The sequence below is a fragment of the Myodes glareolus genome, chromosome 17 (genome assembly GCF_982192425.1).
Source record: "Myodes glareolus chromosome 17, mMyoGla1.1, whole genome shotgun sequence".
In the NCBI taxonomy this organism is placed as follows: Eukaryota; Metazoa; Chordata; class Mammalia; order Rodentia; family Cricetidae; genus Myodes; species Myodes glareolus.
Window position 1 is genome coordinate 20,958,878 of NC_142042.1, and position 25,176 is coordinate 20,984,053.

General features: G+C 41.4%; 3 protein-coding genes and 1 non-coding gene across 6 annotated transcripts in view; 1 reads left to right on the plus strand and 3 right to left on the minus strand.

Moving 5' to 3' along the window:
* Nucleotides 1-406: 406 nt before the first annotated feature.
* Nucleotides 407-11,074, minus strand: Lamtor3 (late endosomal/lysosomal adaptor, MAPK and MTOR activator 3). 2 transcript variants are annotated; one of them, XM_087897540.1, is made up of 7 exons: nucleotides 10,936-11,074; nucleotides 10,675-10,720; nucleotides 9,545-9,579; nucleotides 5,503-5,561; nucleotides 2,281-2,414; nucleotides 1,771-1,834; nucleotides 407-1,246 (listed from the first exon to the last, which is right to left on the minus strand). In XM_087897540.1, exons 2-7 carry the CDS (start codon nucleotides 10,681-10,683, stop codon nucleotides 1,173-1,175), a joined length of 375 nt encoding a protein of 124 aa, XP_087753666.1. In that variant the 5' UTR covers nucleotides 10,684-10,720; nucleotides 10,936-11,074; the 3' UTR covers nucleotides 407-1,172. The 2 variants fall into 2 exon arrangements, with proteins under 2 accessions (XP_087753666.1, XP_087753667.1); XM_087897541.1 differs by having other exon boundaries at nucleotides 10,926-11,048.
* LOC125414706 (translation machinery-associated protein 7) lies at nucleotides 2,857-3,369 on the minus strand. Its single transcript, XM_048456839.3, has one exon. The coding sequence runs from the start codon at nucleotides 3,310-3,312 to the stop codon at nucleotides 3,118-3,120; it is 195 nt and encodes a 64-aa protein (XP_048312796.1). The 5' UTR covers nucleotides 3,313-3,369; the 3' UTR covers nucleotides 2,857-3,117.
* Nucleotides 11,075-13,960: 2,886 nt separating the features above from the next.
* The window catches only part of Dnajb14 (DnaJ heat shock protein family (Hsp40) member B14), a 49,491-nt gene continuing 38,275 nt past the window's right edge, over nucleotides 13,961-25,176 (minus strand). For both annotated transcript variants that reach the window (XM_085677659.2, XM_085677660.2), the window contains one exon: nucleotides 13,961-21,394. In XM_085677659.2, coding sequence (XP_085533785.1) covers nucleotides 21,270-21,394 — 125 coding nt within the window. In that variant the 3' untranslated portion in view covers nucleotides 13,961-21,269. The remainder of the gene's footprint in view (nucleotides 21,395-25,176) is intronic.
* On the plus strand, nucleotides 17,009-17,112 carry LOC125414869 (U6 spliceosomal RNA). Its single transcript, XR_007236427.1, has one exon. It is a non-coding gene; the product is annotated as a U6 spliceosomal RNA (small nuclear RNA).

A 25,176-nucleotide genomic window follows, 5' to 3' on the forward strand; every position in this document is an offset into this window, starting at 1 on the left:
CTTCATGCGGAATCCGAGGACAGTGCTAGCACCAACTCCAACGTGGAAAGCCGTCCCAAGAGCAGACATTCCAGGCCAACGTCGCCTCTACAGCTGTGCAGTGGGAGCGCTGGAGACTGGCGCACGGGCAGTGCCTGTGAACTGAGTCACCCCAGCGACAAACTGACAAGGAGAGTCATGGCTGAGCCACTCCTGAACCTCTTAGGCATATCTAGCAGATAAAACCTCGTTCCTCGTGATTCAGTCAGACCCATGGATGATGCTTTGACAGTTTATACTAGGTAAAACAGTCTCCAATACAACACCCACAAAAAGCAATCACTGCTTATTCATGTGGCTGGAGGACAGAATTAATTATGTCCATTACAGTCTGAAAGTCTGAAAGAAGAGGCCTATACAAAGCTCATTCTGTACTTTTAAAAATACTATTTTATTTATATTTGTGTATGAAAAAATGGCTATACTGTCATTTTCATATACATACTGATACTGGAAACAGAACTCAGTAACATGGCATTTCCGATGTAGAAAGAACACAGTCATTAACGCACTGTTACGGGAAGAGAAGAGACGGCATGAGCAGTGACTCGCAGTCTCACTCAAGAGCAGCACCCTCGGAGAAGAACCAACTCCATTAGTAACACTCATCTACTGGAGATCACAGACAGAGGAGGTTAGTGATTGTACTTACTTTATTATTTTACCAAGCCATTCATCTTCCTCACACTCAATACAAAGAAATAAAATATAATCTTAAGAAAAATACGCCCTCATTATTATTCTCATAAGCGTCTCTGTGGCCTGTGGCATGGGAGCTCTGTGCAGCAGGTGTGCTTGCTGGCTCCAGAGCATCCGTGTGCCATTCTGATCCCTATGACGGGACAGACGCCACTCTTTATCGAACATCCACACTAACTCCATGGGAGCTGCACTAGAATGAACCATTTTTGTGGCGTTCCCAGATCTCACTAAGTAAGAAAAGACTTTATACACATAAATATAACAATTGATCTGTCTATAAATTACAGCTCCAGGCTCTCCTTTAGTGTAAGGTGGAAGAGCGGCCCTCTGGACACATAGATAGATACAAGTATTACTGTGGTCTAAAGATTGCTGGACTGGCAGGGTGTTGTTGCGGTGAAGACAAGGAAGACATCAAATCCATTGTTAGGTTAGGACACTTCCACAACTTTTATCAGCTCTTCAAATAACGGAGCCAGTTCCTTTTCTAGGCTGACAATTAGTCCTAAAAGAGATTTAAGAAATTAGAATGTTAGAAAATTCTTATGAATGCTGAGCTAAAAATCAACCCTCGTGAGGGTTTGTCAGAGCATCTCACCACAGCAACAGAAACTAAGAAACTAAATTCTCAGTCATGCTCAACTTGTTTGTAAGTATTCAAAATCTTAAAATTGTAATTTAAATGATGGGTCTATAGAATGAAGTCATTTTTAGCATCAAATGTGGCCTGCTTATGTTCTGTAACCCTTCATTTCTGTGGGCTGTTTTAATGTGAGCTATAAAATAACACACGAACCATAATGCGGATCTGACTAGCTTCTACTGCACCAAACCAATCTCTTGACCATCCCATTTGCATATGGAAATACCCCGGACGATGGAGAAGGCCTGGTTCTGCAGACATGGGAACTAGGAATCAAGTTCAAGAGGCACAAATGCAGGTGGTTGACAACAGCGGCCACCAGGCCCGGCTCCAGGACAGTACTGTAAAGCATACAGTCGCATGCGCAGGCCATCCTTCTAACATACCTGTGTTGGCATTGCTGCTGGCGATGAAGCTCACCACCAGAGGTAAACGATTGAATTGAACCACCTGGAAGGAGAATAAGCTCTAAATCGCATGCTGCACGGTGAAAACACAGTTATGATTCAGCTGGAACAACAGATTTAAACAGTTGATCACTGAGCTTTCCAGGCAAGTCTCTGTCACAACAGAGGAACCATGCTGAGGAACCCCAGCTGTACCAGCTAATGGCACCATCTACTGGAGCTGACAGTGACCTAAGGCGCACTTCACAGGCTAAGCTCTTAATTTTTAAAGTTTTAAGTATCTTTCCACAACAATTATTTTCTGATATAAAAACATCAAAAAACCCTAGTTTTAATATAAGTACTCTGAAGGTTAAATTTTTTTTTTTTAAAAAATTTGTGTTCCTCATATTAAAATTTAGAATTATACCAAAAACAGCTCATACAAAAGATATAAAAAGGACAGGTGAGCCAGTGAAGCACTGGCAGCTATACACTGAATATACCAACCTGGTAGGTGTTATAGTAACAGATGATACTTTTATTTTTGGAAAGTCCGAGTTTGCTGCCTTGATCTGTCGCAAGGGCGAAGGTGGACAAGAAGCCAGGCCTCAGGGCATGCTCTGGAGCGCTGTCGTTAGCCACTGTGGAATGAGCGGTAAATAAAATTATGCAGAACATGGCAGGAAGAGTTTAACAGCAACTTTCAAAAGAGGATAAGACCATAAAAACCTAGATACAAAGGTACATTTACAGTGCTGAAAACCCCACAACTACTACCTGGGTCTCATCAACTCAGATGAGAAAAAATTACTTAATCAGAAGTTCAGTATTCATAACTCAGGGAAGATATGCTGACTTCCACAATGCAGTGACTATTCTGGTCATCTGAGGATATGTGAGAATAAAATGGGAAAAACTACAAAATTGTTTGCTCTCATAAAACCCCTGGAAGCAGTGTCTCTCGTATAGCTGGCTGCCTGCTTCAGGTCCCCTCGCTCACTAAAGGTTGGACTAGGCTAGCTGTATCAGCTAAGCAAGGATTCTGTGAAATGAACCTAGGGCTGCAGAGTCACCCGAGCCCTCTTTTTTTTTTTTTTTTTATTATTTATTTTATTATTATTTGTTTTTTTACAAAAGTTTATTACAATGTACAACAGGCTCCAGGATAACACTTCATTCTAACTGTAGGTGGCAATGATGTTATAGTAGGGAATCCAGATGTTTAACAGGCTCCAGGATAACACTTCATTCTAGCTGTAGATGGCAAAGATGTTATGGCAGGGAATCCAGATGTTTAAATAGGAATGGAAGAGGGTCACCATCATCTCAGATATGAGGAACAGCTTACTTTTTGCCAGATTTCTTAATTCCACCTGTGGCCAGGGGTCCCTTCCCCGCGGCCTTGGCTTTTAGCTCCTCGAGTTTCTTCTGCTCCTCTTTTTGTTTCTGCTTGAAAGCCTTATCTTCCTCGTCCATTTCCTTGGCCTGCTTCTTGGGCTGTTTCAGGGGCTTCTTTTTGCCACCTTCCCGGCCCGACATGGCGCCTCCAAACACCCCCTTCTCCAGACCCTGATCTAAGCCGGAAACGGAGCTTACTACTCCCGAGCCCTCTTTAGAGGTGAGAAAAGGCAGGTGACCTGTCTACAGCCGCCCACGGACAATGGACTCTGTCACGGCTTGTCACCAACTCAGTGCACGGCTCCGGACAGGTTAATGTGTAAAATGGAAGAACTAACCCAGGTGACCTCTAAAGAAGAAGGTTGTAATCCTAATGTATAAAATTATAGTCTGTCTGTCCTGATGTGGAAAAAAACCCTGTAAACTACAGGACCTCTCTCTCTCTCTCTCTCTCTCTCTCTCTCTCTATATATATATATATATATATATATATATATATATATGGGCCTGTAGGTTGAAGATGGATGTCCCAATGATATAGAAGAACTTTGGGTGACTGTACAGGCAGCAAGATGTCCCTGTCAATTCTAGAGTTTTAAAAGTTGCTTACAATGCACTTTCTGCTAACTTAAGTAATATTATATCCTTCTGGGGTCTTTTGAAGAGTTGAAGAAAAATACAGTTTTCCTTAGTTATAATAAAAAATAAAATAAATATAAATATTGTAACTGTAATTCTTGCTTGATATCTTTTTTGCTGTATGTAATCTTGCTATGTTAAAGTTAAAACCATTCTTTTTATTTAGACAGAAAAGGGGAGATGATGTGGAATTCCCCTCTGTATGCTGTTAATATTTTTATTGCCATTGGCTAATAAAAAAAGCTGCTTTAAGTCAATGGCTTAACAAAGTGACGCCAGGCAAAAAAATCTAAACAAAGATATAGAGAGAAAGTAGGCAGAGTCAGAGACACCATATAGCCACCAAAAAAAAAAAAACAACAAAAACAAAAACGTGAGCCACTAGCCAAAACCTTACCAGTAAACCATAAGCCTCGTGATAAAATATAAAACAATAAAAATGGGTTAATTTAAGATGTAAGAGTTGGTTAATAAAAAGCCTAAGCTAATAGGCGAAGCGATGATATAATTAATATAGTTTCTGCGTGATTATTCAGGTCTTGGCCAAAAACAAGTGAACAGTCACCACCTACAAATATCCACTTGGATCACGTCACATGACACAAAAGTAAGCAATCTGAGTACACACTGACTCTGTTACAGCAAATGCATGTTAAAAAGAGCTGATAATCAGCCAAATTCATGTTGGGTGGATCAAAACACATTGTGTACACATATGACAGTCTCAGGAATAAAGATGCCTTTTCTAAAACTTCTTAAATTCAGATCAACTAAAGTAATTATGACATTAAAGTTTAAAAAAAAATTTCTAGGGCTGGAGAGATGGCTCAGTGATTAAGAGCACTGATTGCTCTTCCAGAGGACCCGGGTTCAATTCCCAGCACCCACATGGCAGCTCACACATGTCTGTAATTCCAATTCCAGGGAATCTGACACCTTCATAACAATAAATAAAATAAAGGTTAAATAAAATAAAATAAAATGTTCTAAAAAATATTTCTAATAAAGAAGCAAAAACCCATGTAAGATTTAAAAACCACCACTAATCTGAACTAGTGATGTGGTACAAGGATGACCACCTGCCTGCCATGTACACTCAATACTAAAGATGTATTTAGTAGTTTCCATTATACCATAAGCATCTTCAATGAAAAATTGGGCCTACTGTTGTTAGTATTCAGGCATGTACCGGCCTGCTGTTGGGGTTCTGATAGCCACATCCTCAGCCACAGCCGCGTAGAGCACCTCCTGTGCATATTTGTTCCCTGTTCAAAGGGCCCTGCCCACCTCCCCTTTCTCCCTTTTTCTGTCTGTCTGTCTGTCTGTCTCTTCTGCTGCTTCTCTCCCCAGGGGCCGGTCTCCCTTCTTCCCTCCCCCCTTTTCCCATTCACTTTCACCCAAAAAAAGAAAAAAAAACCTCTTCATGTGAGTTCTGTCACATGGCATCTTTCTCTCTCAGGCTGCATTTTTCTACATGATATCTACGGTAAATGGTAAATTCGTGCAGATTCTAGGTTCTGCAGACATGGAATCCACTACAGGTTCCACACCCAGTCTCCAACAGACAAAAGTACATATTTCCTAAAAACTAAAACAGTCTTCCCAATTTGTTGAAATAAGCTTTATACATTTGTAATTATTTAAAACACATTTTTTTTGTCCAAAGTAAAATGCACGAAGCACTCAGTTTACCTTTAATAACAGGCACCCCGTCTCTATCTGATACAACAATTGCATGGAGCCCTTCAACACTACAAGAAAGCAAAATTCAGTATTACAAAATCATTTTGATTTCTACAAACATGTACCTCAGACTCATGATGGTAATTCTCAAGTGTGTGTGTGTGTGTGTGTGTGTGTGAGAGAGAGAGAGAGAGAGAGAGAGAGAGAGAGAGAGAGCGCAGTGACAGAAACAGAGAGATGACACAGTGTGCATGTGGAAGGAAGGAGACAACCTCAGGCCTCTTGTCCACCACTGCATATGCCAGACTAGCTGGCCATGAGCTTCTAGGGATTCTCCCACTTCACTACAGGAGCACCGAGCCCAGGTGAGTTCTGAGGACCCAAGCTTGGGTCTTCACCCACTGCGCCGTATATTCTCATTATTATTTCTTTATTCTGTGTGCCTATTTGTGTATGTACCACATGCAGGAAGGTGAGTTCTGAGGTCAGAAGAGAGCAGTAAATTCCCTGGAGCTGGACTTAAAAGCAGCTGAACCACCCAGTGAGGGTGCTGGGAACGTAACCTTTCCCTGTCATTTGCAAGAGCAACAAGTGCTCCTAATTATTGAACCATCTCTCCAGCCCCTCAAAGTTTTATATTCTTAAGAGAAAAAGAAACTTCAGGTTTGGAAAACGTAACATAAGCAACAAATTCTATAACAAAATGTGTAAGCAAACCTTGTGTGTACTGTGTATTGCACACACACACATATGCACAAGTGCACACTCATATCCGTGTCTGTTTGTAAGGAATAAATGCCTCTGTCACCAGATGCTTCTAGCAGCAGAACTACATGACTGGACGACAAGCAGAGGAAGATTCTAAATCCTGAATTTTATAAATATACTGTCTACTCAAAAAAATCAAATAAAAAGACAAATGCTCAATATGTTATACGTGTTATTCAAAATGCTTAGAAAAATCTGTACACAAGTAAGATTTCTGTAATTGCCATAGTAATTAATTTACATAGTAACCAATGCACCAAAAGAGGAGGTGAAAAAGTAGGGTGTTCGTTTTTTTTTACTGGATTACAAATCCATGGAGACACAGCCTAAGAACGCAGGACAGCTCCGTTCTTAAAGCACTCCTTTCTAGAATTCAAGGCACAGAGAAGCTGTTTTCAATTCTGCACGCAACAGACCAAGAACAATCTGAATAGATTTTACTAGTAATTGTTGGGCCACCAACAGACATATAAGAAGTAAATTTTATTAATCAGCAAAAATCTAAAGCTTACTAAACAAACTATTTTCATTCTAAAAACAGTGTTTCTTCCTCTAGATATCAGTTGGGGTCTACGGTACGGCTGAGTGTTTGCGGAGCACACATAAGACCCCGGACTCAGCCCCTAACAGTCTCCCCACCATCTCAGCAACCCTGCCACAAAACCAACCAAACTGTTCTTCATATAAAGAACAGTTATAAAACATCGGCTGTTTTAAAACATGGAAAGCCTGAGATGTTGGGCGGGGGGGTCACAACTAGATTTTAAAATAGAAACCCAAGAACAATATTTAACAGGGAATTAAAATTACATTTTGTTGATACCTGGAACTAGTCTGGATTTGTTGAGTAGTATAGAGATAAAGCACTTAAAACCATGGACCTATGAAGCTGGAGAGATGGCTCAGTGGTCGAAAGGACTGGATGCTCTTCCAAAGAACCTAGGTTCAATTCCCAGCACCTAAATATCAGCTCACAACCATCTGTAACTCCATTCCTGGCAACCTGACACCAGTCATACACATGGTGCAAAAGCAAGCGTGCACATAAAACACCCACACACATATATAAAAATTTAAAAATAAACAAAACAACACAAATGCATGAACCCCACCAAACCCACACTTCTAGCAGCAAATCTGACTTTCGTAACACTGCTGTTCCTCGCTCTTTCTCTTTCTGTTCTTAAGGTATAATCATACAATCAACCTGTTTTCAAGAAATAAACTGCAAATATGAATCAAAGTGGACTCAGTCCTTATGAAAAGGGTGGCCTAGTCCCTTCCCTGCCGTTATGCTACGGCAAATATTCTTCTGCCCCTTTGGAAGTGCTGCAGACTGAACCTTCCCAGTGCACGGCAAATTCTCTATCACTGACATACATTCCCAGCCCTTTACAGCATGCTTAAATTGCACATTATCTTTTGTATGGGTCTTACCATATGGCGATTTCCGCTTGGTTAAAAGGTAAATTGTCAGAGTTCAAAAAGAAAACAAGCATTTACTTTCAACTAACTATGGGCACCATTAAAACTGCTCGGAGAGGAAGCCGGGTAGGTACTCAGTGGAGGTGAACTTACTGACATAAGGAAAGCAGCTGAATGAAAACATCACAACACACACACACAAACATCAAAGGAAATCTCAGGGACTTCACAGTATAGAAAACACAAAGGATGAACATGGAAGCTGATCAGAGGTGACGGACAGAGTAGAAAAGATGCCTATTCCTTATCTGAAGGCAAACAAAAGAAACAGTCACCCTGAAATGACTCTTGATAAAATAAAATAATCCACCTGTTTCTTTCGCTTGTCAGCTGCTGTTTCAAATGTTTTTATCTACGTGTGCAAGCATGTGGTCAGAGGACAATGTGTGGTCAGTGTTGTACCTCAACTGCGTGTCACAGCACCCGCATCAGGTGTCACAGCCACTGCCTCTACCCACTGAGACATCTAACCATCCTCCACTTCTGTCATCTTCCCAGTGCTGGGATTCCAGGCCTACCCACCATGCCCAGCTCATTTTCATGGTGCTTCTAATGTTTCAGTAAACTAAGCAAACACCAGTCAGTGGATCAGTCTGTGTACTGGTGAGTTTTTTGGCAAGCAGATACAAGGTAGGGCCACGTGGGAAGAGGGAACCTCCACACAAGCCGTGGGGAGGCAAGTCAAAAAGCAGCACTCCTCCACGGCTTCTGCTTTAGCCCCAACCCTGCCTTTTATGATGAACTGTAGTCTGCAGGACGAAATAAATCCTTTCTCCCTGTGTTCCTCTTAGCCAGTGTTTTATCACAAAAATAGAACGCAAATGAGGACCGTCTGCATTCACAAAACTATCTGTAAGTAGCAATGAGAAAAGTTTTAATGTTGGAAGAGTTATAAGGTCAGAAAGCAACTGTTAGTTCTCCCACTAGTCACCAAAGATTCCCTGCATGGTTTTAGTCTGTACCATTGTTTCTGTGGTCATGTGTTAGCATGTAAAGCTATAACTGTCATCATGTTGGCCATCTGTGTGAAAAAGACCAGCAGCTAGTCTCAATAGTTGGCCATTTATTCAGAGGAAGATAATTAAAATTAATTTAAAGATTTCCCATTATTTCGTTTAACACAACAATAGTGCTTTCTTCATGACGGCATAAGAAAAATACAACATATGAGTTGGGCAGTGGTGGCGCATGCCTTTAATCCCAGCACTTGGGAGGCAGAGGCAGGAGGAGCTCTGTGAGCTCGAGGCCAGCCTGGTCTACAAGAGCCTGGTCTACAAGAGTTCCAGGACAGGTTCAAAAGCTACAGAGAAACCTGTCTTAAAAAACCAAAGAAAGAAAAAAAGAAAAGAGGAAAAAAAAAAAAAAAGAAAGAAAAATACAACATATGAATTAAAACCAGAACACATTGTCATTAATTTCTACTGATCTACAATCAGAGTAAAAGCAGAAGCTAATATGTGAACACTTTCAACAATTAAAGCAAGAGGCCAAGCTAACGTTCATTTTATCAACCTAAAAATCCAACCTACGACCCAACAAACAACTATGATAAGTTCTGGGCTCCAGGGACGTATTTCCTAATGAACATAAACAAGTCATGTGACAGCTCTAGTTTTATGCTATCCATCTGTAAACTCAAGCCATCACTTATGATACTTGGGGTTAGTTATGAATTTAAATATGGGAAATAATCACCAATGACCAATATAAAATACTAACCCTAAGGGTGAAACAAAATACTTTGTAAGGTTAATATTACACAGAATTTATTTGTGGCAACAAACGAGTATTTTCTTACCTTGGCAACTTTTTGTACAGAAATCGCTTTAGATCCTGAAAGAGAATAATGTTTTAAAGATCATATTACAGTCCGCTCTTGTAGTCCTGCCATAGCCCCCTGAAAGGACATGAAGTCGCCATTTTTAACTGGTGTTTCATCTTTTACTTGTGTAACTTGGAAGAAGTTAACTAACCTTTTTGCTAGGCCTCAGTTTCATTAGGTTTCATTGTATGTACACAGGGATAATCACACAACCTACATGATAAGAATGCTGAAAATTTTACTACAGTATGTATGTCAGTGTACCTGGCACTGGGAAACACAAATACACACTTGCCATAAAGCGAGATGTGTTTCACAACAATTTACGCCCTGATAACACTGTATTCACTTGGTAACAGTCTACGAACTTCCTCCCATGTTCATAGAGATTTTCCATAACCGGTTTTTAATGAGCCTAAGTCAATTAGATAAACTATTCTTATATTCTTGACCAAAGACAACGACAATGTGATGCATTTAACACAGAACATGGTTCAGACTAAGAGAACAGAATGATCTCTCTCTTTACAAACTCATCTGGAAACAATCACTGACAACCGAGGTATCAATTATGAGCTCCACCCTAAACGAGGGCTGATTTGAACCTTTATCTCCAACCCTGAATGAGTATCTTATTCCAATGTCACCGCCACGAACTTACTTTTGCTCTCGTCTTAAACAGACACACAAAAACGGAACAAAGGTTGCAAAAGGGGCATCCATTAGAAATCCTTTTAGATCCCAACAATAAAACTAACGAGACATCACGAGGACTTAGTGGGAACCGTGAACAATACCAACGGAACAGGCACTGATGGGAGGGCTGCCAGTCCTCCTTTAGAAGTAAGTGTTAACTGCCAGGAGCTCCTGTGCTCCCCAATAGGATTGGGAGGTGGGAAGAATACAGTTCTCTCAGGCTAGGGCACATTAGTGGTTCACCACAACCGTTCCTGATAGACACCACGGACCCTGCGAGTCAATCCCTTACAACGGACTCGGGAAGACGGGCAGGGCTCAGAACAAAACCAATTTCTACCTCTCCCCTCTCCGTGGCCTCGTGCATTCCTCCCACATCCCTTTTCTTATCGGGAAGGGGTGTCACTCACATCCGCCATGATGAACCCCTTTCTCCCGCAGGATCAATCTGTACGCCTGGAAGAGAAACTTCGGTGACTCTCCCAGCACCCCGGGCTGATTTCCCTTCCCAGACCCAGCATCACGGGATCCACCCTCGCCAGAGCCCGGCGAGAGCCGTAGTTCTGGGTCTCGGTCTTGAAACCCAGCCAGGTGGCCAGCCCCGACGGCCCAGCTCCGCCCGCCCCGACAGAAGGGGTCCCCGCGCGGGAGAAGGGGCGACCTCTGCAGACCCTCGCGCGCTCCAGCCTGGGGCGACCTGCCCGGGTGTCCCCGCAGTTCAGTCGCCTATAGGAAGCCGCCTGTCAAGCTGCTGTCACATGACTCGTGACCTCCGCGGCGCTCCAGGAAGAACTTCCTATAACCTCCTTCCGGCGATTCGGAAGTTCCGGGGAGTAGTGGCGGAAACCGCGCCTGCGCACTGCGCCAATTGCCGCCCGGCTTGCTCTTGAGGTCCCATCACCCTCTTTTTCACCCATCACACCAACAGCGGAAGATGTTTCTGTGCGGAGTATGCACACCTTTTCTATAAATCCGTTTCCTTAAATACCCCCCCCAACACACACACACATAATTTTATGAATGAAGACATTTGAGGAGCACGGACTGAACAGCCTATTTGTTAGAAGTCTCAGGTCCCTAGATGACCCCATTTTCGTACTCTTTGAATTTTCACTTAAAGTCAGTTCAGGAGCCATGAGCGGTAGGCTCGTTTGCCACGTTTGTTTTAAACATGCAAGTACTAAGCTGCCTCTTAGGCTCTGGGTCTGCATTAGTTGTGTCTTATAAAAACTATCTTTTGTTTAGTGTTTTGTACATTCAAGAAAGCCTACCGTATGGGGAAGACTAGAATGCTAGCAAAAGAGGAGAAGACTCCAATTGCTTTGGCCCAATGTTTCTCATTAGTGATGCTTTGGTAATTCCTCGTGGTAAATGGCTGCACTGAGGTCAGTTTAGTGGACTCCTGTAGAATCCCAGAGACAAACAGAAATGTGAAGGACTACTGTATGATGGTCTCAGGAAAAATGAAATTGGTGGCTTTTGCTACAGATTTTCTCTTATCTCATTTATTCTTAACAATAGTGTACCTTTAAAAAAAAAGGCAGATGTCTGGGAATAAATAAATACCTAATCGTCATTTCCGATCCCTAAAAGTAGGAGCGCAAACACTCAAAGACATAGAGGAAATGTTGTATTACCTACAATTGCCTGGGAGGATGACACTGTTAACTACTCAGTTTAACAAATGACCTCTGCCTAATCAGTTCAGATTGTTTCAAGTGACATGAGAAATTGAAAGGGACATTCTTAAAAGTCACTCCCTCTTTGCCTTTTCACTATTAAAGTACTTCAATTAAAAATTATTATTTTGAGATAGGGTCTCACTGTATATCTGACTGGCCTAGTATTTGCTATGTGGACCAAGCTGGCCTCAGACTCACATAAATCTACCTGTGTTTGTCTCCTGGGTACCAGCTCTAAAGGGCTGACTAATTTCTTTCTTACCTGTGGGATACTGCATAACGTGATTCAGGTCCCATTCTCGCTGGTCTCCTAACTCTTCAAATGATGGCACCTGTGTTATTATCTTGCAGTTTTACGCCTTCCACAATGAATCCGTTCTGAACCTACCCTTTTCATCTATGTTCTGTCTTCATCTGCTCTTGCTTACTGAAAGCTGAAAAATGTCCTTCCTGTATCACCTTGCTCCAACCCAGAAGCTCTCAAAACACCAAGGAGTCCGTTTCTCCTTATACTTTCCTGGAATTCCGACTCTGTAAACCAACAATTGTGTTTGTTGACCTCTTTGCTTGCACCCTGTTTTCTCTAACAATGACTCACATGTCCATTTTTCAGTTCTTTATTGAAGCCCTCACTTCTCGTCAATGAGACCAAATCAGTATCCATCTGTGTTAAGCTTATTATCAGCTTAATAGGCAACTTAGTTTGGGCTCATTATTAGAAGTTTCTTTTCACGACTAATTGGTTCCATTACTTCACATTTGGCACATCAAGATGGGGGATACGTGTTCAAGTAAACCATTGAGAGATACTGAAGACACAAGCTACACCGCCACTTAATAATGCAAACAAAGCCGCTGAAAGTGTGCATATGACCAGGTGCTCAGCAAGTTGCTAGGAATATATCGTCGTAGCCTCCAAAGAAGAACCAAAATGATACTCTAGAAACCCAAATCGGATCCTATGACTCCCTCCTTAAAGATCTAAGGTTTTTGAGAACTGACTTGAGGTGTAATATCATCACCATGATTTGTATATCGTCTTCTGAAGATTAGGGCCCTATCTTAAGTCTCTACCTACTTTATACTAAATCATCCCATAAGTTTGTTCTCATTTCCATAAAGTTTTAGTGCTTTTATTCTTTGGGAATTTCATACAGTGTATTCTGGTAAGACTCAACTCCTCCAAGGTCCACCCCCATCTTCATATCCCCAAACATGGCGTCCTTTTTCCCCTTTCCCAATAATCTATCAAGTCCAGTTTGTGCTGTTCAAATACTCCTGGGTCTGTGGGACTATCCAATGGAGCACAGTCAACCTACATGGGACCACCCTTACAGAAAACTGACACCCCCCTCTTTCAGAAGCCATCAACTGTCCATAACTCCTCAGTTAGGGCCCATGAACCCCTCCCCACTCCATGCTAGAATGTTGACTGGCTTGACCTCGTGCAGGCAACCTAAGCTGCCATGAATCATGATGGCACAGTTGGCACACACCGTGTGAGGTTTCTCTCTAGTATTTCCCCTTGCTCCTTTTTCACCTTTCTGGTTTCAGCTTAAGTTTACTTCTCGGTGTAATCTTCCTTGACCTTTCCAGGACAGTTCAGGTGCTCTAGGTAAATGTTCCCATTGTCCTTTGTGATCCTCTCACATGTATCAAGATTAAAACTACATTAATTTCCTTGACAATATTTTATTGATTAAATTTACATTTAGAGCTTTGTCTTGATCAGTGAATAATTCCCAGCTCTCAGCTCATGACCTGTAATACAGCAGGGATTTATACATTTATTGAATGATTGAATGAATGAAAGAATGAACACATGAAGACCACAAAATATGCAGTAGGTGGTGGCGCATGCCTTTAATCCCAGCACTCGAGTGGCAGAGGCAGGCAGATCTCTGTGAGTTCAAGGCCAGTCTGGTCTACAGGGTGAGTTCCAGGACAGCAAGAGCTACAGAGTGAGACTCTGTCTCAAAAAACAAAAGAATAAAATATAATGAAGACAAGCCTCTTATGGTGAGAACATCCCTTCTTTTTATTAATATGTTGAGATAAATTACAGACTGAAAGACAAAAATTCATAAATCATTCATTACAACATTCATTAAAAATCAAAAGCAGCTTAAGTTCTCACAGGAAATCTTAGATAAGTCTGATATAACATTAAATTTTTACAAATCAGACCTTTCATTTTTAAACCTAATTATGTGATCTTGAATGCACTATGAAGCTCTCCTTTACCAATTAGTACTTCATTTTCCTAACACAAGGCTTCCATTCAAATCTCACCAGACCTTGAAAATCTGTATCACACCCTGGAAATGACCTGCAGCTTTAAAGAAAAACAAAACAAAACAAAACAAACAAACAAGAACTTTAAGTGGAAAGTTTCACATAGCAACCTAAAGACAAAAAATAAAGCACTTTTTAATATAAATAAATTATAAATACCAATTCATTCTGAAGGTAATGTGAAAATGTTATGTAATGTCACTCAAAAGTCCCTTCCAATGTCCACTGTACCACTGGAGGGCTAAGCAGAATCTTGCTGGCACTTGCATCAGGTGTCTGTTGCCTCTATGCAGTTACTAGACATTTCAGCAAGCAGTCACCCCGAGTTTTAATAACTTCTAAACTAGGACACTTCAAGGACCACTTCTGGGTTACCGGACTCAGAAAGATACAATTTTGCTTGATGCATGGGCCTTAAATTGGGAATCTGCATTAAAACATGGACATAAACTGAAAGGATTCACATCAATGAAATCCTCTTCACTTATGATCAAATTTTGAAATAAGAACCTACTGCTAATGGAAGCCCTGCTCTGTGCAACCAGTATGGTATTTATTAAACAATCACACATCTGAGGTATTAGCTGGAATATATATACATTATATATACACTTATACATGGACACACCCACAGAATATTCACAGATCTATTGGCCCCTATACCAGCAGAAGATCAAATTAATTGAAAAAGAATCACGTAATAGGAAAAAGTTACACAGCGGGCATTTACAAAAATGTGGTTACATAATCCTTAATATAAGGAGCATGTTTTGAATCATTGCTTTGAGGAAAAAAATGTTTCCACTTATATGAAAGTATCTGTTTTATAGAAGTGAAACCAAACAGGGAGCCTGACTTCAGGACTGTGAAGCCGACCAGATTATTAAAGGTTGTGCAAGAATTGCTTCAATAACCTGGTTCTTTCTGCTTTTGTTTCTGTTTCTTACTGTAGTTGAAACAGTCTGACAAGATACCCAGGCTAGCCTCAAGTCCATAAATCCCCTACCTCACTTCGTGGTTTAAGTATTGGGACGACGTGTATGAGCTACCACGCCTGACTTCTACTTGTAATGGAAAACTGGATCTATAGAAAAACAAAACGTAGAGGTTACTGTCAGGTTTCTCCTTTATTTTCATTGGTTTACAGAGAATTTTAAAGACTCCACCTATTCTGATATGGCTAGCAGACAAAAGTTTTTAGCGATCTCATGAATTAAAATTCAGGATGTTCATTTTCATACACTTTCTATGTAGATAATAAAAAAAAATGTTATGGGTTTCCTTTCAGTTCGCCTCACTCGATAAAAAGACAGATAGTAAGACATCCAGAACTAAGCTCAAGCGTCAAGTGGGGAAGCTAAGCAAAGACACTCATTTCTCTTTAAACCACTTGGTCCTTTGTTATAAGACTTGCCTAATTGAAAGGATGGCTCATGCGGCCCTCGGACCCACCAGTCATCATTTCACCGCTTTAAAAAGCAGGATAAAATTAAACCTCTCAGAACACAGCAACAACTGTATCATGTGTGAAATAGCTGCATTCAATGTTACTAATAAAGATAAAGAGAGTAAAAACTCATTTACTTTACATATCAGTGTAAAAGTTTGAACAGCAAGAAAAATTCAGCATAAAAGTGCATTTGAAGTCAAGGGCAAGCATTCCACATTCCTGTTCTTGGGAACACCTGAGCTGAACAAAACTGAGTACTTTCACACTCCCGTGCACATGAGCACATGCACGCACACAGAGACATCCTATATACTGTAAGGACCTTGATTTTCCTTATCAACTACTTGACAATCATGAATAAGCATGTAGTGGTTATGAAATGACCATGCACTCAAATGCAATCAGGTCTCAAAATGTTGTTTTCACTTCTTAGATGGAAATCTTGAGGTTTCTCAATGTTCAGTTAGCCTATTTGGTCAAAAAAAAAATCCTAAGACTTCAAGATAACTAAATAACTAATGTTAGTGGATTCAGGAAGAAGGGAATGAAAGGGGGGAAGGTGCGGTGTTCCTTCCTCCCAGAGTGTGGATGAGCGTGTGTGCATGCTTCTCTGTATGTAAAGAGATAAAGCGTCAATTACTAACAGTGTAACTACCTCTCCCAAACTCCCTAGTTAATATGCAAAGGTAAAGAGCTGCTGGGTAAAGATGAGCAAATGAAATTGTGAAACGTCATGTAGCTACAAGGCAGGAAAATATCGGGCTTTGTATCACAGCGTGAGTAGCAAGCACGCAAAAAAAAAAAAAATCTCTCAGCTCACGTCATCTAAATACACATGAAGTTAAATTCAAAGCCACCAACTATTTCCTTCCACAATTCAGGCATCGTTAACAATTCAGTCTTTGCTTATACACTTTATATGTAGCTTAAGATACCAGTCAGTCAGTCAGCCATGCCCACAGCTAATTCCAAGTTCTGTTTAATCTAACCCATAGTGTCATAAAAATGATGGGATGCAGCAAAGAACCGGAAACAATACTGTCCGAAGCCATGTGTGACTCGATGCTGTGTTAGTGTCTCTCAATCCGACCTATCTTCTCTACCCCTTTAAGGATGGGATTTAAGTAGGTTTGGTTTGTGTAAATTCTATCACATTAATGTAAATTTCCCACTGAAACAGGAAAAATAGCTTAAAGATTTTCATTCAAGTTCCTACAAATTTCTGAGATACAAGCTTTCAAAGTTAATTAGAACGCTCGCTATATTTTAAGTGACTTATTCTACAGGCTCAAGAGAATATTTAAAATTCTGTGGCGTGTGCTCACTTCTGCAGCACATGTATTAACGGCAGAACAGTATGGAGAAGAGCATGCCCCCTGTGCAAGGACGACATGAAAATTCACGACGTTTCTATATGGTTTAATTCAATGAAAGGCAAACAGAAACAGAAAGTAGGCACAGTGAACTCCTTTGAAGAAAAAAAAAGTGGGAAGTAAATCGGGGAAGTCAAGCAAACGTAAAACCATGAGGCTCACGGGCCACATGGAGGTGGAGACAGAACTTTCCAACGGCAGGTTTCCACTAAAATGCAAAGACAGCAAACTGTTATTGTGCTCGCGGGTGAGGGCTAGCGCCAGCTTTGGTCAGACAAACTGATTTCTGTGGTGGGCAGAGGTGACTTCGGAGCTCATAATGGTCACAGTAATGAGACGTGACTACTGAGTGCTCAGCATAAGGGGACACCTGCACTGCCCACTCTGAGGCTCAGAGAACACTGAAGAGCAGGGGCTGGAAGTAACGCGAGAAGTGGCGATGTGTTCCGGAACACTGCTTTCTGGCCATGACACAGTTATCACACTGTGATTCTGCACATGGTCTCTATAAGGTCGGGCCTATCCACATCCCATTGCGTGGGGGGCGGGGGGGGGGGGTCGCTCAAGAGGTTACACCCTGCCCTGAGCATCTATCTATCTATAGGCAGTTAGTGGTTGATGAGGGAGGGAGATGTTCCCTTCAGGGTTGCAGGCACTGGTAATGTGTCTATGTTCCTGTAAATAACCCCTCACCTATTCTCTACATGCAACCATAATGAAAACCCCAACAAAAGACTGAAGGAGAGAGGAACATGGGGGGGGGGGAGATGATGGAATGTATTATTCATGTGTATGAACATGTCACAATGAAACCCATTGCCATATGTAACTAATATGCACTAGTAAAATACAGCTTTTGAAAAAAGAGAGAAAATGAAAAACTTAAACCTAGTCGCCGAGGTGAAAGAGCTATAGCATGATGAGGCTGGAGTCTCTGAAGACACCGCCTATGGAATTAAGATAGAAAAGAGAATCTGAGGGCTGCTGGGATGGCTCAGTGATAAAATACAGCCTGCACAAGTCTGAGGACCCCAGTTCAATCCACAGAGCTGAACAAGGCGTAAGAAGAGAACTAACTCCTGCAGGGTGTTCTCTGACCTCTACATGTGCACCTTGGTGCGCGCACGCGCACACACGCGCGCGCACACACACACACACACACACACACAACATAAACAGAAGAATAAATAAAATTTATAATAAAACAATTTCGAACAGTCGCAAGAACCACAGGAATAACCAGCGGTTGAAGCCCTCACAAGCTTGCAGATGAATGTTCCAGGTTAAAGGCCGTGCTAACAGAGCAAGGCAGAAAGCTGAACAGACTGGGACAATCAGTGCAAATCTGGCTGGAGACCAAAGGGACAACTAAGGAAGTGACTGAGTTGAAATAGTTTGTACAACACGCCATTTTCAGATCAAACATAGACGAAATAAGACTACAAAAGTGTGCTGGACTTAAGAAACTATTACAATGAAGAGCAAAGGACTTACATGAACAAGAAACTTAAGAATTTAGTTGTCACAGATCATTAAAAACAAGAGAATTTTGAAATGGATATTTCAATGCCTATGTTAAACATGAGAGCCATGATCTTCATGGGAAATGGAAAACTATGTATTCTTCTGAATGAAAATACACATTATAGCCAGGTGGTGGTGGTGCAAGCCTTTAATCCCCACACTCGGGAGGCAGAGACAGGTGGATCTCTGTCTACAGAGATTCAGCCTGGTCTAAAGAGCAGCCAGGGCTACACAGAGAAACACTGTCTCAAAAACCAAACAAACAAAACAAAAATCAAAAGAAAACAAACAAAAAAAAGGCCCACTTTATTACCAGGTATGGGAGCTCATTCCATTAATCCCAGCATGGGTGGGGGTGGGGCACAGGCCAATCTCTGTGAGTTCCAGGCCAGCCTGGTCTACACTGAGAGTTCCAACCAGCCAGAGCTACATAGTGAGACCCAAAATACAGAAAGAAAGTGAAACACTGAGCAAGCACAAAACGCATCACAAAAGCAGCATGGCAGCCTCCTCAAGGACCAGAGGACTCTGGGAAGAGAAGCACTAAGTCTTATCATCTTCCAGAGAACAAGGTCAAAAGGTGAAGGAAATACAAAGAAATTAAAGAAATAATAATGGTTAGATGTAATTCAGAAATCTGCAAACTGAATGCTGAAATGAGAGCTGAAGAAGATTTGAATGAAAGAGAAGTAGAAAAATATAAACAGCTATGTTTAGAGGCATGCAACTTTAGGGAGCCATTCACATGAACTAAACTACTAATTCAGGCTAATCATCAGACAGGAAGTTTGCTGAAGGAAGCAGAACAGAACTTGGAAGGCTGAGAACAAGGCCCAGAGTGCCCTGGAATTGTGAATGTGACATTAGTATAAAACTCAACCCCAGTTTATCACAAGCGAAGAGCAGTGATGCCTACGTCAAGCCCTCGGCCTTCGTGAGAGCATGGAGAAGAAGCCATGGACAGACACATACTGAGGAGGTAGATGCAGCCACTGTGGTACATGGTCCTTTGAAGGTGTTCCTCGGAATCTAGAAAAGTCAAGATTCTACTTTAGAGAGTGAAAGAAATATGGATGATGTTGAGTAAAAGACTCTTACAAAGGATGACTAGACATGCAGCGCTTTAATAGTTTTATATTAAATGTATGGTGTGAGAACTTCAGGATGACATTTTCTTTGTGGCACTCCTCTTGTTAAAGGTCCCATTTCTAGGCATGGTGGGGCTGTCCAGACACCTAAAACCATGTGTGTAATTACAATCAGGTGATTCTACTGAAGACTCTGACAACAGAACACAAGAGACCATTTTCAAGACAGACAGATGATAAAACAGCAATATTTAGAAAAGAATCCGTAAGCAAAACCACAAAGTCTCTCTACCTAACATTTTCGTTCTTGAGCAAGGGATTGCGAAAGACAGGGGGAGGACGGGATAGGACAACAAACTACCAAAACTATGTTTGTAATTCCTTACCTGTATGAAGCAAAACCATGACGCCATCACTATCGTTAAACATAGAAGACCAGAAATCGTTTCAAACCCAGAAAGCACCAAAACTTCAAGTCCCAGCTGTGTTTTCCCACCGTGTAATACAGATAGAGTTAGAAGAAGCTGAGTCTAAAGATCTGATGAGTTGCCTGGGACAGGTGAGCTTAGCTCAGATGAGCTCCAGCTGCTGCTCGACCTCTGCGCAAGGCCGCGTGCGGCCCAACAGAGCATGCTCTGTCAGGTAAGCCAGCAGCAGTTGGAAAGGCACATAGCTGGGTGTTAGTGGTCATTTTGTTCTTATTACGTATTTGTAGAAGAATCCATTTGCTTTGGGGTCCTGCTTCAGTTATATCCATGAAATTGAATTTCCATGGGAAGAAAGTTCATCTTTTGTTTCATAAGCTTTAGTAGCCTTGAAAGATATATAAATGAACATTTGGGGCTAACTTTTAATTACCAGAATTGTGAATGTCATAATTGCAACTTACCATTGAAAACTCATTTAGCATAATATTTATCATCATATTTTCTTTAAAATCTATCTTATAGCATTTTGTTCCTATGTATGGCTTAGCAATTCATAAAACTAAAGAGCATACTGATAGTATATACCAGTTCATTTATCTCATTACATATTCTGGAATATAAGAACAATGTTAAAAATGTCAATTCCTTCTACACTGTTATAAGCTTTTACATAAAGTTTTGTCTTTTCTTTTTGAAAAAGTTTCATTGTTTAAACTTCACTCACCCAAATATCTAATGGAAAATGGTACTGTGTCATAAACATTCATTCCATCAGCCCAAACGGAGCGCCTCATGGAGCTAAACGCTAAAATAATTTAAATAAAAGGCAAGCATTCATATATACACAAAATGATTCTAAAAATATTTACATGGCAAAGGAATAATGAAGAATCACTACAGCTGGCAACGCTACAGGTGTGAGAATCCTCTCCAGACATCGGAAGGAAGCATGTAAGATTTCAAAGGGACAGGATGTGCAGAAGCATACTAAAATAGTTAGTTGTCCGCTCTTACTACTGAATGCGCCAGTAGGTCATTAACAGTCCAAGATCTCAGGAGTCAACTACTCAGCTTAGTCTTTAATCAAATCTTCTTCGGCTTCACGGCGAAATGAAATGTACAGAAAAGACAGAGTACATGGGAAGGAGTAGGCGGGACTTCCGGCCTATCCCCCCTTGTAGAGACTGGTCAGCCGCTCCAGCTCTTTGCAGTTGTCCATGCTTAGAGCATCCGCCTTCCTCCGCAGCCGCTCATCACGGTACACTTTAGCAGCATACTGCATATCTGTTTCTGTATACAAAATATTCGTTAGTTAACAATTTACATTACCTTAGTTGATTAAATTTAAATAACACTTTAGAGAATTCATATATATATATATATATATATATATATATATAAAAATTTCTCTGAACTGACTTTAAAGAAAGAACCAAGTACAATTCCTATAAACCATTTCACTAGGACTTTCTCTTTTAAAAAAAATTTTTGAACAGGGTCTCTACACAGACCTGGCTATCCTAAAGGTCAGTATGTAGACCATGCTGGCCTTGAATTTGGATGTCCTCCTGACTTTGCCTCTGAGTGTTATGATTAAAGGTGTGCACCACCACCTCATCAGGCTTTTTCTTTATATATAACTTTACTGTGACTTAGCACACAAAACCAGCACCAACAGGGAATAAGGCTAGAGCCCTGCCATCTCCTCCCAGAGTCCCTCCCCTTTACTCCAGAGCCCAGCAGCTAAGGTACTGGGATAACTTCTCAGCCTTTTCTAAAATATCACCTGAAACCAGGGCTTCCCATGGCTCTGTGTGGTTTATGATAATTCCAACAGTTAAGAACACAAATTAAGCTGGGTGGTGGCACACACCTTTAATCCCAGCACTCAGGAGGCAGAGGCAGGTGGATGAGTTCAAGGCCAGCCTGATCTACAGAGCTAGTTCCAGGACAGACATCAGTACATAGAGAAACCCTGTCTCAAAAAACCACTCCCCCAAATAAAGACACAAATTAAAATAAAAATCCTCCTCTCCCTCTTCCTCCACTTTCTTTTACTTCATGAGAACAGATTTCAGGATATAGCCCAAGCTGGCCTCGAACTTGTGCTCCTTCTGCAGCAACGCCCTAAGTGCCAGGACTGTGTGTGTTTTCACACTTGGGGAAAAAACTGGAAAATACAGCAGTCCCCCACATATACGCAAATACTGCCCCCACACAACTTGAAAAATAACCACAATTTTGCCTGGGAGAATTAGATAAGACCTTACGGCTGAACACATTACATGGTCTGGTCATAGGAGAATCAAACTGGCAAAGCTGGACGCCTTCTCCTTCCCAGACAGCCTTCATAATTACAAAAGGAGCGACACAGACTGTTGGAAAACTATCATCAGCTGTGGATGCTGGGTGCTTGTCTTCTACCCTGCTAAGCAGTATGTGCCCATTATACAACAGCGCCATGGTTGTTATGGAGTAACTAACCACTTTCTGATTGAACTTGAGGTCTACTCCACAGGAAAGAATTCACACCTGGTATTTTAAACCTGGTCAAAACCCTGAGGCTTTGAGAACATAGGCCCAACTGGAGAAGCTAGGCTATTGTTTTGCTAAATGGACACAATAAGCGTGTCTTTAAACACTTGTCTAAGCCAGCTTGAACAGAAAGTTCCCGTTTGCGGTGGGTGGTGGTTTCTGCAGACTGTGACTGTGAGTGACAGTGCTGAAGGCTCCACCCCATTGGGGCATTCCCACCATCCCCTCCCAAGCTTGGGGAGACTGAAAGGAATGAAGAGCTGGAAAGGCTGGAGGGTTGTGGAACGATGTCCACCCGGAATGACATCACTGAGGCTCTGGAATCACAGTGGTTGTGATCTGCAAGATCTTCACAACGCTGGGTCATCAGTACTCTTGCATGGAGCAGTAGGAAGGCCTCACCCCTCTCCAAGGATCTCTACCCAGTTAACAGTTGGCAGGGGGAGGGCATCATGGGACCCTACAGCTATCTGCAGTTAGTAGTTGCTGAGGGGAAAAGGAAGATTTTCTTTAGTGGTTTACAGAACCGGTACAAAGATGCCCATGTGCCTGTACATACCCATGCTCCCAAAAGCTACCCTAGTTAAACACAAGAGAGAGAGAGAGAGAGAGAGAGAGAGAGAGAGAGAGAGAGAGAGAGAGAGAGAGAGAGAAGAATGAGAGATGAAAACAGGAAGACAACTGGGAAGAAAAGAGGGAGGAATCAGCAGGAGTGTGAGGAGAGCACGGTGGTACTGGGAGGTGAATATGATCAAAATACTTTATATACATGTATTAAATGTACAAATTGGTGCCCACATGACCAACTAAAATCCACTTAAAACCTGAAAAGGCTTGCAAAGGAATTCTAGACACTAAAAGACAAAGTTTAACTGCATTTTCTTATTCCAAATGGGCTTTACTTGCTGGTGGCACACTGAGGCTCCTTTAGGAGGGGTTTTCCTGATTCAGTGGTAGCAGGAAAAAAAAAAAGCTGCCATTTTGAAATGCCAGCTTTCTGGGCCATTCTGCCAGCATGTCTTTTGGGAGGCCAAGTATTTGGATGGGGTTTGTGAGCAGTGCGCTGCGGCTTGCTTCATGGCAACTTGGACCGGCTGTGTGCCTGGAAGTGGGGCAGTGTGCATGGCTCTCAGAGGTGGCTAGCAGCTCCACCATGCTAGACTAAGTAGGGCAAGCAGAAAATTCTGTATTACCCCTAGCAATGATGCAGCTTAAGTTTTTAAGAAGTGGTTAGCATTTTAAGAAGCCGTCCTGGTCAGAAAAGGCTTATAGATACACAATAAAAACAGATTCAGGCCTCTAAATTTGTCACGTTGTTAGATAAATGCAAGTAGGCTTGGGAAAGAGAAAAAAAGGGTACAGAGAGTTATAAAAAGAAGCAAATATTTTTTTTAAAAAAACAAAGACTTGGGCTGGAGAGATGGCTCAGAGGTTAAGAGCACTGACTGCTCTTCCAGAGGTCCTGAGTTCAATTCCCAGCAACCACATGGTGGCTCACAGCCATCTGTAATGAGATCTGGTGCCCTCTTCTGACCTGCAGACATACATGGAGGCAGAATGTGGTATATATAATAAATAAATTAAAAAAAAACAAAGACTTTAATGAGACAGAGTACAGACAGACATAGGTTAAAGAAGCAAAGATAACAAAATAAATATTAAACTTGTAGAAAAAGTAATAGACTAAAAACAAGCCAAGTAAAGATGGAAAATTCACAGAGAGTCTAGATTATATATATTATTATGTTATTTTTGAATTTTTTGACTGCAGGGAGACATTTGATTCTGGGGACTGCAAAGCTAAACCAACATATATAGTTATAGTTTTCCTTAGGTATGATAAAAGATAAAATAGATATAACTGTAATTCTTGCTTGGTAACTGTTTTGTTATGTTATGTAATTTTACTATGTTAAAGCTAAAGCCTTCCTTTTTGTTTAAACAGAAAAGGGGGAATGGTGTGGGAGGTCCTTCTGTCTACTGTTGCTTTTATTGGTTAATGAATAAAGAACTGCTTTAAGCCTATGGCAGGGAAGAACAGGACTAGGCAGGGAAAGCTAGGCTGTATGCTGGGAGAAAGAAGGGCAGAGTCAGAGAGGAGCCATGGAGCCACTGGAGACTGACACTGGAAACTTTACCGGGTAAGCCACAGCCACATGGTGATATACAGATTAATAGAAATGGGTTAAATTAATATAAGAGTTAGTCAATAAGAAGCTAGAGCTAATGGGCCAAGCAGTGATTTAATTAATATAGTTTCTGTGTGATTATTTCCGGGCTGAGCAGCCAGGAACAAAACAAGCGGCCTCTTTACAACAACCCAATATTATGTGCAATTAATAAATGTATGGTGATTTGAATGAAAATGGCCCCCATAGGCTCATAGAGAAAGGCACAATTAGGAATTGTGGTCTTGTTGAAGGAGGTGTGGCCTTGTTGGGGGAGGTATGGTGTTGGAGGGGGTATGTATGGACTTTTTGGAGGAAGTGACCTTGTTGGAGAAAGTGTGTCACTGGAGATGGGTTTTGAGGTTTCAA